At 53.6% G+C, this 12,117-nt stretch overlaps 1 protein-coding gene across 1 annotated transcript in view; it reads left to right on the top strand.

The window, feature by feature from the left end:
* The window catches only part of LOC137314504 (CCR4-NOT transcription complex subunit 3-like), a 58,786-nt gene that overhangs the window by 29,301 nt on the left and 17,368 nt on the right, over positions 1-12,117 (top strand). The window contains exons 10-13 of the mRNA XM_067979816.1: positions 893-1,112; positions 2,518-2,654; positions 5,515-5,571; positions 6,313-6,577. Of these exons, the coding sequence (XP_067835917.1) occupies positions 893-1,112; positions 2,518-2,654; positions 5,515-5,571; positions 6,313-6,577 (679 nt within the window). The remainder of the gene's footprint in view (positions 1-892; positions 1,113-2,517; positions 2,655-5,514; positions 5,572-6,312; positions 6,578-12,117) is intronic.

Raw genomic sequence — 12,117 nt, 5'->3', positions numbered from 1 at the left:
CCTCCACACTGTCCCATCAAACACTCCCAGGGCAGGTACAGGGTTAGATACAGAGTAAAGCTCCCTCTACACTGTCCCGTCAAACACTCCCAGGGCAGGTACAGGGTTAGATACAGAGTAAAGCTCCCTCTACACTGTCCCATCAAACACTCCCAGGGCAGGTACAGGGTTAGATACAGAGTAAAGCTCCCTCCACACTGTCCCATCAAACACTCCCAGGGCAGGTACAGGGTTAGATACAGAGTAAAGCTCCCTCTACACTGTCCCGTCAAACACTCCCAGGGCAGGTACAGGGTTAGATACAGAGTAAAGCTCCCTCTACACTGTCCCATCAAACTCTCCCAGGGCAGGTACAGGGTTAGATACAGAGTAAAGCTCCCTCTACACTGTCCCATCAAACACTCCCCGGGCAGGTACAGGGTTAGATACAGAGTAAAGCTCCCTCTACACTGTCCCATCAAACACTCCCAGGGCAGGTACAGGGTTAGACACAGAGTAAAGCTCCCTCTACACTGTCCCATCAAACACTCCCAGGGCAGGTACGGGGTTAGACACAGAGTAAAGCTCCCTCTACACTGTCCCATCAAACACTCCCAGGGCAGGTACAGGGTTAGACACAGAGTAAAGCTCCCTCTACACTGTCCCGTCAAACACTCCCAGGGCAGGTGCATCACCAGTGGGGACCCGTCCCCCAGCGAGGAGGGGGTCAGTGCCCGTGGGGACCCGTCCCCCAGCGAGGAGGAGGGGGTCAGTGCCCGTGGGGACCCGTCCCCCAGCGAGGGGGGAAAGTCCGAGGGGCTTCTGTTTTAATTTGCTGTAAGCGTCTTTTAGTTTTCCCCCCTTCCCTCTCTCCCCTCTTTCCCCCCCCCCCCTCCCCTCCCCTCCCCTTTAGAAGCAGGACAGGATCGAGGAGCTGAAACAATACGTGGAGAAGCATCGATACCACATCCGGATGCTGGAGACCATTCTCCGCATGCTCGACAATGACTCCATCGTGGTGGATCTGATCAGGAAGATCAAGGACGAGGTGGAGTATTACATCGACTCTGGCCAGGACACGGATTTCGAGGGTAACGAGTTCCTGTACGATGACCTGGACTTGGAGGAGATCCGTGAGTCTTTGGGTCCAGTGGGCGGAGGAGGGTGGGTGGGTGAGGGGAGGGAGGGAGGGAGGAATGGGGGCTGGGGGGGGGGGTGGACATCGTGGTCCTCGGTACCCCCGTCCCCCTCCGACTCCGGCTTGGAGCTCTGACTCCTCCCCGATTCATCCCCTCCGCCAACTTTCAACCACCAGCTCTCCCCCCTCCCAATGGGAGTTGACCGTTCCCCTCGCCCTGCCCAGCTCTCCCCCCTCCCAATGGGAGTTGACCGTTTCCCCTCGCCCTGCCCAGCTCTCCCCCCTCCCAATGGGAGTTGACCGTTCCCCTCGCCCTGCCCAGCTCTCACCCAATGGGAGTTGCCCGTTCCCCTCGCCCTGCCCAGCTCTCACCCAATGGGAGTTGCCCATTCCCCTCGCCCTACCCAGCTCTCACCCAATGGGAGTTGACCGTTTCCCCTCGCCCTGCCCAGCTCTCACCCAATGGGAGTTGCCCATTCCCCTCGCCCTGCCCAGCTCTCCCACCAATGGGAGTTGCCCATTCCCCTCGCCCTACCCAGCTCTCACCCAATGGGAGTTGCCCGTTCCCCTCGCCCTGCCCAGCTCTCACCCAATGGGAGTTGCTCATTCCCCTCGCCCTACCCAGCTCTCACCCAATGGGAGTTGCTCGTTCCCCTCGCCCTGCCCAGCTCTCCCCCACCAATGGGAGTCGCCCATTCCCCTCGCCCTGCCCACCTCTCACCCAATGGGAGTCGCCCATTCCCCTCGCCCTGCCCAGCTCTCCCCCTCCCAATGGGAGTTGCCCGTTCCCCTCGCCCTGCCCAGCTCTCCCCCACCAATGGGAGTCGCCCATTCCCCTCGCCCTGCCCAGCTCTGCCCCCAATGGGAGTTGCCCGTTCCCCTCGCTCTGCCCCCAATGGGAGTTGACCGTTCCCCTCGCCCTGCCCAGCTCTCCCCCACCAATGGGAGTCGCCCATTCCCCTCGCCCTGCCCAGCTCTGCCCCCAATGGGAGTTGACCGTTCCCCTCGCCCTGCCCAGCTGTGCCCCCAATGGGAGTCGCCCGTTCCCCTCGCCCTGCCCAGCTCTCCCCCACCAATGGGAGTCGCCCATTCCCCTTGCCCTGCCCCCAATGGGAGTTGACCGTTAAAGAGCCCACGGGCACCATTGAGGGAAGACTGAGGGTAGGGTGGGGTTGGGGAGTTCTCCCCGGTGTCCTGAACCCAACATTCCCTCCCTCAACCCACACAGAGCGACTGGGTGGCCGGGGCGGAGGCGGGCGCGGGCGCGGTGAGGCCGCTGGTCTCGTCGGCCGGTGTGGCGGGATCTCGCTGTGCACAAATTCTCTCTCGTGACTCCCGTCTCTTTATTTCCACCCCCCCCCGCCTCCCTCCCTTTCGGGAAAAAAAAAACCCAACGACAGCTCAGCCGGCCGCTGTGCCCAGTTCGCCGGCCAGCAACAGCAACCTGGAGGAAGAATTATTCATCCACCTGAGCAGCACTCCCAATTCCACCACCTCCAGCTCGCCCGTGCCCCCGAGCCCTGCCAGCTGTTTCACGGTGAGTACCCGCCCTTCGCCGTCGGGCGTAGACCGTCGGGCGTAGACCGTCGGCGGGGGTCGGTGGGTGCGGGGAAGGGGTCGGCCCTTCCCTCGACGGTTGTGGGGGGGCGGTTGGCTATTTATTTGCGGACTTCCAGAAGGCACTGGATAAGGTTCCACATGAGAGGCTTTCACACAACCAGTTTAAAACAAAAACGTGGAGTTGCTGGAGGCAACCCAGTGACGGGGGTTGGGCATTGGTTAGGAGGGTGGGGATGATGGGTATGTACTCGAATTGGCAGGATGTGACGAGTGGTGACCCCCGGGGATCTGTACATTTATATATGATTTGGGTGAATGGGGAAGTTATGCTAAACTTGTACAGAACCTTGATTAGACCACACTTGGAGCACTGTGCACAGTTCCGGTCTCCATATACCTTGGTTAGACCGCACTTGGAGCACTGTGCACAGTTCCGGTCTCCATATACCTTGGTTGGACCACACTTGGAGCACTGTGCACAGTTCTGGTCTCCATATACCTTGGTTGGACCGCACTTGGAGCACTGTGCACAGTTCCGGTCTCCATATACCTTGGTTAGACCACACTTGGAGCACTGTGCACAGTTCTGGTCTCCATGTACCTTGGTTGGACCGCACTTGGAGCACTGTGCACAGTTCTGGTCTCCACATACCTTGGTTAGACCACACTTGGAGCACTGTGCACAGTTCTGGTCTCCATATACCTTGGTTAGACCACACTGGGAGCACTGTGCACAGTTCTGGTCTCCATATACCTTGGTTAGACCACACTTGGAGCACTGTGCACAGTTCTGATCTCCATATACCTTGGTTAGACCACACTGGGAGCACTGTGCACAGTTCCGGTCTCCATATACCTTGGTTAGACCACACTTGGAGCACTGTGCACAGTTCTATAATGGAGGTCTTTAAGATTATGAAAGGGTTCGATAGGATAGACGTAGAGAAGATGTTTCCACTTGTGGGGGAGACCAGAACTAGGGGGCCATAAATATAAGATAGTCACTAATAAATCCAATCGGGAATTCAGGAGAAACTTCTTTCCCCAGAGAGTGGTGAGAATGTGGAACTCGCTCCCACAAGGAGTAGTTGAGGTGAATAGTGTAGATGGATTTAAGAGGAAGCTGGATAAACACATGAGGGAGAAAGGAACAGAAGGATAGGGTGAGATGGAGTAGGGAGGGAGGAGACTCGTGTGGAGCATAAACACCGGCATGGACCTGTTGGGCCGAATGGCCTGTTTCTGTTGTGTCAAATTCTACGTCGTCTACGGAGAATAGAGAGTCATCTATCCAAGTTCACCGACGACACTAAGTTCGGAGGCACGGTAAACAGTGTAGACGGGGGCAGGAAGGTACAAAGAGCCATTGGTGGACTGAGCGAGTGAAACTGCGGCAGATGGAGTTCAATGTGGGGAAAATGTGAGGTCATCCATTTCAGACCCAAGAAAGACAGACCAGAGTGTTTTCCAAATGGTGAGAATCCAGGGACTGTGGAAGAGCAGAGAGATTTCGGACAGAAATCACTGGAAGCCAGTGGGACGGGTACAAGAAATAATTAAGTCGGCTGATGGGAATGTTTGCCTTCATCTCAAGAGGGCTGGAGTCCAAAGTGGGAGGAAGTTAGCTTCCAGCTGTGCAGAGCCCTGGTCAGACCACATCTGGAGAGACTGGGTTCAGTTCCGGGCATCGCCCCTCAGGAAGGATAGATTGGCCTTCGGAGCGAGGGGGCAGCCCAGATTCACCAGAACGATACCCGGGGCTAAAAGGGTTAAATTGCAAGGGCAGGTTGCACAGACCGGGCTTGTATTCCCCTCGAGTATCGAAGATTGAGGGGGGGGGAATCGAATCGAGGGGTTTAAGATGATTAAAGGAGGGGAGATAGAGAGAAACTATTTCCTCTGGTGGGGGAGAGTCCAGAACAAGAGGGAAGAACCTTAAAATTAGAGCCAGGCCGTTCGGGGGTGATGTCAGGAAGCAATTCTCCACACAAAGGGGGAGTGGAAATCTGGAACTCTTCCCCCCCCCCCCCGCCCCCCCAAAAAGTTGTGGAGTCTGGAGGTCAGTGGGAGCTTTCAAGACTGAGATTGATCGATTTTTGTTGGGTAAAGGGTCTCGAGGGATATGGAAAACAAGGCGGGGAGATGGAGTTTAGGAGACAGATCAGGCATGATCTGATTGAAGGGTGGAACGAGGCTCGAGGGGCTGAATGGCCTCCTCCTGTTACTACAGGAACAGGCTCGAGGGGCTGAATGGGCCTCCTCCTGTTCCTATAGTAACGGGCTCGAGGGGCTGAATGGGCCTCCTCCTGTTCCTATAGTAACGGGCTCGAGGGGCTGAATGGGCCTCCCTCCTGTTCCTATAGTAACAGGCTCGAGGGGCTGAATGGGCCTCCCTCCTGTTCCTATAGTAACAGGCCCGAGGGGCTGAATGGGCCTCCTCCTGTTCCTATAGTAACAGGCCCGAGGGGCTGAATGGGCCTCCTCCTGTTCCTATAGCAACAGGCCCGAGGGGCTGAATGGGCCTCCTCCTGTTCCTATAGTAACGGGCTCGAGGGGCTGAATGGGCCTCCCTCCTGTTCCTATAGTAACAGGCTCGAGGGGCTGAATGGGCCTCCTCCTGTTCCTATAGTAACAGGCTCGAGGGGCTGAATGTCCTTCTGTGAATCCTTACCTCAGTCGACACCTGCTATACCCCTCTTCTACTCTATACATTACCCCCTCTCTGTGGTGTCCCTCCCTCCCTCCCTCCCTCCCTCTCTCTTTGGGAGCTCCTCTTCCCTCCCCAACACCCCCCCCCCCCGTCTCTGAACCTTTCTCCTTTTGTGTAACGTTGGCAGGAGACCCTGGACGACGAGAAGAGACGAGGGAGATCGACAGACAGCGAGACCAGCCAGGTGTGTTTATGTCAAGTTGCATCTGTCCATTGAGCTGGTGGACGAATGAGGGAGTCGGGAGATCTTACGACAGTTGTCCAGGGCTTTGGTGAGACCTCACCTGGAGTACTGGGTACAGTTTTGGTCTCCTTATCTCAGGAAGGATAGACTTGACTTGCAGGCGGTGCAACGAAGGTTCGCCTGATTGATTCCTGGGATGAGAGGGTTGTCCCATGAGGAGAGGTTGAGTCGAATGGGCCCATACTCTCTGGAGTTTGGAAGAATGAGAGGAGATCTCATTGAAACATATCAGATTCTGAGGGGGGGCTTGACAGGGTAGATGCTGAGAGGCTGTTTCCCCCCTTGGCTGGAGAGTCGAGAACGAGGGGGCACAGTCTCAGGATAAGGGGTCGGCCATTCAAGACTGAGATGAGGAGGAATTTCTTCACTCAGAGGGAGGTGAATCTTTGGAATTCTCTCCCCCAGAGGGCTGTGGACGCTCAGTCGTCGAGGATATTCAAGGCCGAGATGGATGGATTTTTGGACTCTCGGGGGAATCGAGGGATTCGGGGATCGGGCGGGAAAGTGGAGTTGAGGTCGAAGATCAGCCATGATCTGATCGAACGGCGGGGCAGCCTCGAGGGGCCGAATGGCCGGCCCCCGCTCCTATTTTCTTGTGGAGACACCGCCCCCCTCCCCCGGCCAGAAACAGTGCATTAAAAATAAAAATGTCTTCTCTTCTCTCTTCCCGTTCCCCTCCAGTCGCCAGCAAAGACCAGTTGCTCAAAGGGCCTCCACCTCCCCCAGCCCCCCAGTCTCCAGGGGGGGTCGGCCGCCGCCGCCGCCTCCATGCTGCTGGGCAACGGGAACGGCGGGACGTTGAGCGGGGGCCTCCTGTCCCTCTCCGCCAAAATCCAGAGCCAGGCTCAGCCCCCGGCCTACGTGGCCGCGGCCGTCAGTCAAGGGCAGTCGCAGGCCAGACCGTCCAGCCTTCAGCCGCTGACCGCCAAACCCAACGGAACCACAAGTAAGTGAGATCGTGGGGGAGGGGGAGGGGGAGGGGGGGGAGGAGGGGTTTAAACCCGGGACGAGCAGGGAGGGAACGCCCTGTATTAGATTGGACCCATCATGGACCCCCTTTGAAAGAGGGAGTCTCTCTCTCTCCGTCAGGGACCCCCTTTTAAAGAGGGAGTCTCTCTCTCTCCGTCAGGGACCCCCTTTTAAAGAGGGAGTCTCTCCCCGTCAGGGACCCCTTTTAAAGAGGGAGTCTCTCTCTCTCCGTCAGGGACCCCTTTTAAAGAGGGAGTCTCTCTCCGTCAGGGACCCCTTTTAAAGAGGGAGTCCTCTCTCTCTCCCATCAGAGACCCCTTTTAAAGAGGGAGTCTCTCTCTCTCCATCAGGGACCCCTTTAAAAGAGGGAGTCTCTCCATCAGGACCCCTTTTAAAGAGGGAGTCTCTCTCTCTCCGTCAGGGACCCCTTTTAAAGAGGAGTCTCTCTCTCTCCATCAGAGACCCCTTTTAAAGAGGGAGTCTCTCTCTCTCCATCAGAGACCCCTTTTAAAGAGGGAGTCTCTCTCTCTCCGTCAGGGACCCCTTTAAAGAGGAGTCTCTCTCTCTCCCAGCAGAGACCCCTTTTAAAGAGGGAGTCTCTCTCTCCCCAGCAGAGACCCCTTTTAAAGAGGGAGTCTCTCTCTCTCCGTCAGGGACCCCTTTTAAAGAGGGAGTCTCTCTCTCTCTCCATCAGAGACCCCTTTTAAAGAGGGAGTCTCTCTCCGTCAGGGACCCCTTTTAAAGAGGGAGTCTCTCTCTCTCTCCATCAGGGACCCCTTTTAAAGAGGGAGTCTCTCTCTCTCCATCAGAGACCCCTTTTAAAGAGGGAGTCTCTCCGTCAGGGGCCCCTTTTAAAGAGGGAGTCTCTCTCTCCCCGTCAGGGACCCCTTTTAAAGAGGGAGTCTCTCTCTCTCCGTCAGGGACCCCTTTTAAAGAGGGAGTCTCTCCCTCTCCGTCTGGGACCCCTTTTAAAGAGGGAGTCTCTCTCTCTCCGTCAGGGACCCCTTTTAAAGAGGGAGTCTCTCTCTCTCCGTCAGAGACCCCTTTTAAAGAGGGAGTCTCTCTCTCTCCGTCAGAGACCCCTTTCAAAGAGGGAGTCTCTCTCTCTCCGTCAGAGACCCCTTTTAAAGAGGGAGTCTCTCCGTCAGGGGCCCCTTTTAAAGAGGGAGTCTCTCTCTCTCTCCATCAGGGACCCCTTTTAAAGAGGGAGTCTCTCTCTCCCCGTCAGGGACCCCTTTTAAAGAGGGAGTCTCTCTCTCTCCGTCAGGGACCCCTTTTAAAGAGGGAGTCTCTCTCTCTCCGTCTGGGACCCCTTTTAAAGAGGGAGTCTCTCTCTCCGTCAGAGACCCTTTTAAAGAGGGAGTCTCTCTCTCTCCGTCAGAGACCCCTTTTAAAGAGGGAGTCTCTCTCTCTCCGTCAGGGACCCCTTTTAAAGAGGGAGTCTCTCTCTCTCTCTCCATCAGGGACCCCTTTTAAAGAGGGAGTCTCTCTCTCTCCGTCAGGGACCCCTTTTAAAGAGGGAGTCTCTCTCTCTCCGTCAGGGACCCCTTTTAAAGAGGGAGTCTCTCTCTCTCTCTCCATCAGGGACCCCTTTTAAAGAGGGAGTCTCTCTCTCTCTCTCCATCAGGGACCCCTTTTAAAGAGGGAGTCTCTCTCTCTCTCTCCATCAGGGACCCCTTTTAAAGAGGGAGTCTCTCTCTCTCTCCCTCAGGGACCCCTTTTAAAGAGGGAGTCTCTCTGTCAGGGACCCCTTTTTAAAGAGGGAGTCTCTCTCTCTCTCCCTCAGGGACCCCTTTTAAAGAGGGAGTCTCTCTGTCAGAGACCCCTTTTAAAGAGGGAGTCTCTCTCTCTCTCCCCTCAGGGACCCCTTTTAAAGAGGGAGTCTCTCCGTCAGAGACCCCCTTTTAAAGAGGGAGTCTCTCTCTCCCCGTCAGGGACCCCTTTTAAAGAGGGAGTCTCTCTCTCTCCGTCAGGGACCCCTTTTAAAGAGGGAGTCTCTCTCTCTCCGTCTGGGACCCCCTTTTAAAGAGGGAGTCTCTCTCTCCATCAGGGACCCCTTTTAAAGAGGGAGTCTCTCTCTCTCCGTCAGAGACCCCTTTTAAAGAGGGAGTCTCTCTCTCTCCGTCAGAGACCCCTTTTAAAGAGGGAGTCTCTCTCTCTCCGTCAGAGACCCCTTTTAAAGAGGGAGTCTCTCTCTCTCCGTCAGGGACCCCTTTTAAAGAGGGAGTCTCTCTCTCTCTCTCCATCAGGGACCCCTTTTAAAGAGGGAGTCTCTCTCTCTCCGTCAGGGACCCCTTTTAAAGAGGGAGTCTCTCTCTCTCCGTCAGGGGACCCCTTTTAAAGAGGGAGTCTCTCTCTCTCTCTCCATCAGGGACCCCTTTTAAAGAGGGAGTCTCTCTCTCTCTCTCCATCAGGGACCCCTTTTAAAGAGGGAGTCTCTCTCTCTCTCTCCATCAGGGACCCCTTTTAAAGAGGGAGTCTCTCTCTCTCTCCTCAGGGACCCCTTTTAAAGAGGGAGTCTCTCTGTCAGGGACCCCTTTTAAAGAGGGAGTCTCTCTCTCTCTCCCTCAGGGACCCCTTTTAAAGAGGGAGTCTCTCTGTCAGAGACCCCTTTTAAAGAGGGAGTCTCTCTCTCTCTCCCTCAGGGACCCCTTTTAAAGAGGGAGTCTCTCTGTCAGAGACCCCTTTTAAAGAGGGAGTCTCTCTCCTCTCTCCCTCAGGGACCCCTTTTAAAGAGGGAGTCTCTGTCCGCCAGGGACCCCCTGTTGGATCTGCTCTGTTTGTTGCTGATTAACCAGCATCTCTCCTGATTTATACCGTCTCTCTCTCTCTCTCTCCTGATTTATTCCGTCTCTCTCTCTCTCTCTCTCCTGATTTATACCGTCTCTCTCTCTCTCTCTCCTGATTTATACCGTCTCTCTCTCTCTCCTGATTTATACCGTCTCTCTCTCTCTCTCTCTCTCCTGATTTATACCGTCTCTCTCTCTCTCTCTCCTGATTTATACCGTCTCTCTCTCTCTCTCTCTCTCCTGATTTATACCGTCCTCTCTCTCTCTCCTGATTTATACCGTCTCTCTCTCTCTCTCTCCTGATTTATACCGTCTCTCTCTCTCTCTCTCTCTCCTGATTTATACCGTCTCTCTCTCTCTCTCTCTCCTGATTTATACCGTCTCTCTCTCTCTCTCTCCTGATTTATACCGTCTCTCCCTCTCTCTCCTGATTTATACCGTCTCTCTCTCTCTCTCTCTCCTGATTTATACCGTCTCTCTCTCTCTCTCTCCTGATTTATACCGTCTCTCTCTCTCTCTCTCCCTGATTTATACCGTCTCTCTCTCTCTCTCCTGATTTATACCGTCTCTCTCTCTCTCTCTCTCTCCTGATTTATACCGTCTCTCTCTCTCTCTCCTGATTTATACCGTCTCTCTCTCTCTCTCCTGATTTATACCGTCTCTCTCTCTCTCTCTCTCTCTCCTGATTTACACCGTCTCTCTCTCTCTCCTGATTTATACCGTCTCTCTCTCTCTCTCTCTCTCCTGATTTATACCGTCTCTCTCTCTCCTGATTTATACCGTCTCTCTCTCTCTCTCTCTCTCTCCTGATTTATACCGTCTCTCTCTCTCTCTCTCCTGATTTATACCGTCTCTCTCTCTCTCTCTCCTGATTTATACCGTCTCTCTCTCTCTCTTCTCTCTCCTGATTTATACCGTCTCTCTCTCTCTCTCTCTCTCTCCTGATTTATACCGTCTCTCTCTCTCTCTCTCCTGATTTATACCGTCTCTCTCTCTCTCTCTCTCTCTCTCCTGATTTATACCGTCTCTCTCTCTCTCTCTCTCTCCTGATTTATACCGTCTCTCTCTCTCTCTCTCTCTCCTGATTTATACCGTCTCTCTCTCTCTCTCTCTCCTGATTTATACCGTCTCTCTCTCTCTCTCTCCTGATTTATACCGTCTCTCTCTCTCTCTCTGATTTATACCGTCTCTCTCTCTCTCTCTCTCCTGATTTATACCGTCTCTCTCTCTCTCTCTCCTGATTTATACCGTCTCTCTCTCTCTCTCTCCTGATTTATACCGTCTCTCTCTCTCTCTCTCCTGATTTATACCGTCTCTCTCTCTCTCTCTCTCCTGATTTATACCGTCTCTCTCTCTCTCTCCTGATTTATACCGTCTCTCTCTCTTTCTCTCTCCTGATTTATACCGTCTCTCTCTCTCTCTCTCTCTCCTGATTTATACCGTCTCTCTCTCTCTCTCTCTCTCCTGATTTATACCGTCTCTCTCTCTCTCTCTCTCCTGATTTATACCGTCTCTCTCTCTTTCTCTCCTGATTTATACCGTCTCTCTCTCTCTCTCCTGATTTATACCGTCTCTCTCTCTCTCTCCTGATTTATACCGTCTCTCTCTCTCTCTCTCCTGATTTATACCGTCTCTCTCTCTCTCTCCTGATTTATACCGTCTCTCTCTCTCTCTCCTGATTTATACCGTCTCTCTCTCTCTCTCTCTCCTGATTTATACCGTCTCTCTCTCTCTCTCTCTCCTGATTTATACCGTCTCTCTCTCTCTCTCTCTCTCCTGATTTATACCGTCTCTCTCTCTCTCTCTCCTGATTTATACCGTCTCTCTCTCTCCTGATTTATACCGTCTCTCTCTCTCTCTCTCCTGATTTATACCGTCTCTCTTTCTCTCTCCTGATTTATACCGTCTCTCTCTCTCTCTCTCCTGATTTATACCGTCTCTCTCTCTCTCTCTCTCTCTCCTGATTTATACCGTCTCTCTCTCTCTCTCTCTCTCCTGATTGATACCGTCTCTCTCTCTCTCTCCTGATTTATACCGTCTCTCTCTCTCTCTCTCCTGATTTATACCGTCTCTCTCTCCTGATTTATACCATCTCTCTCTCTCCTGATTTATACCGTCTCTCTCTCTCCTGATTTATACCGTCTCTCTCTCTCTCTCTCTCCTGATTTATACCGTCTCTCTCTCTCTCTCTCTCCTGATTTATACGTCTCTCTCTCTCTCTCTCCTGATTTATACCGTCTCTCTCTCTCCTGATTTATACCGTCTCTCGCTCTCTCTCTCCTGATTTATACCGTCTCTCTCTCTCTCTCTCTCTCCTGATTTATACCGTCTCTCTCTCTCTCTCTCCTGATTTATACCGTCTCTCTCTCTCTCTCGCTCCTGATTTATACCGTCTCTCTCTCTCTCTCTCTCCTGATTTATACCGTCTCTCTCTCTCTCTCCTGATTTGTACCGTCTCTCTCTCTCTCCTGATTTATACCGTCTCTCTCTCTCTCTCTCCTGATTTATACCGTCTCTCTCTCTCTCTCTCTCTCTCTCCTGATTTATACCGTCTCTCTCTCTCTCCTGATTTATACCGTCTCTCTCTCTCTCTCTCCTGATTTATACCGTCTCTCTCTCTCTCTCTCCTGATTTATACCGTCTCTCTCTCTCTCTCTCTCTCCTGATTTATACCGTCTCTCTCTCTCTCTCTCCTGATTTATACCGTCTCTCTCTCTCTCTCTCTCTA

The sequence above is a fragment of the Heptranchias perlo genome, unplaced genomic scaffold, assembly GCF_035084215.1.
Source record: "Heptranchias perlo isolate sHepPer1 unplaced genomic scaffold, sHepPer1.hap1 HAP1_SCAFFOLD_514, whole genome shotgun sequence".
NCBI classification, from domain to species: Eukaryota; Metazoa; Chordata; class Chondrichthyes; order Hexanchiformes; family Hexanchidae; genus Heptranchias; species Heptranchias perlo.
The sequence above is the reverse complement of the archived record's forward strand: the minus strand, read 5'-3'. Positions and strand labels throughout refer to the sequence as shown.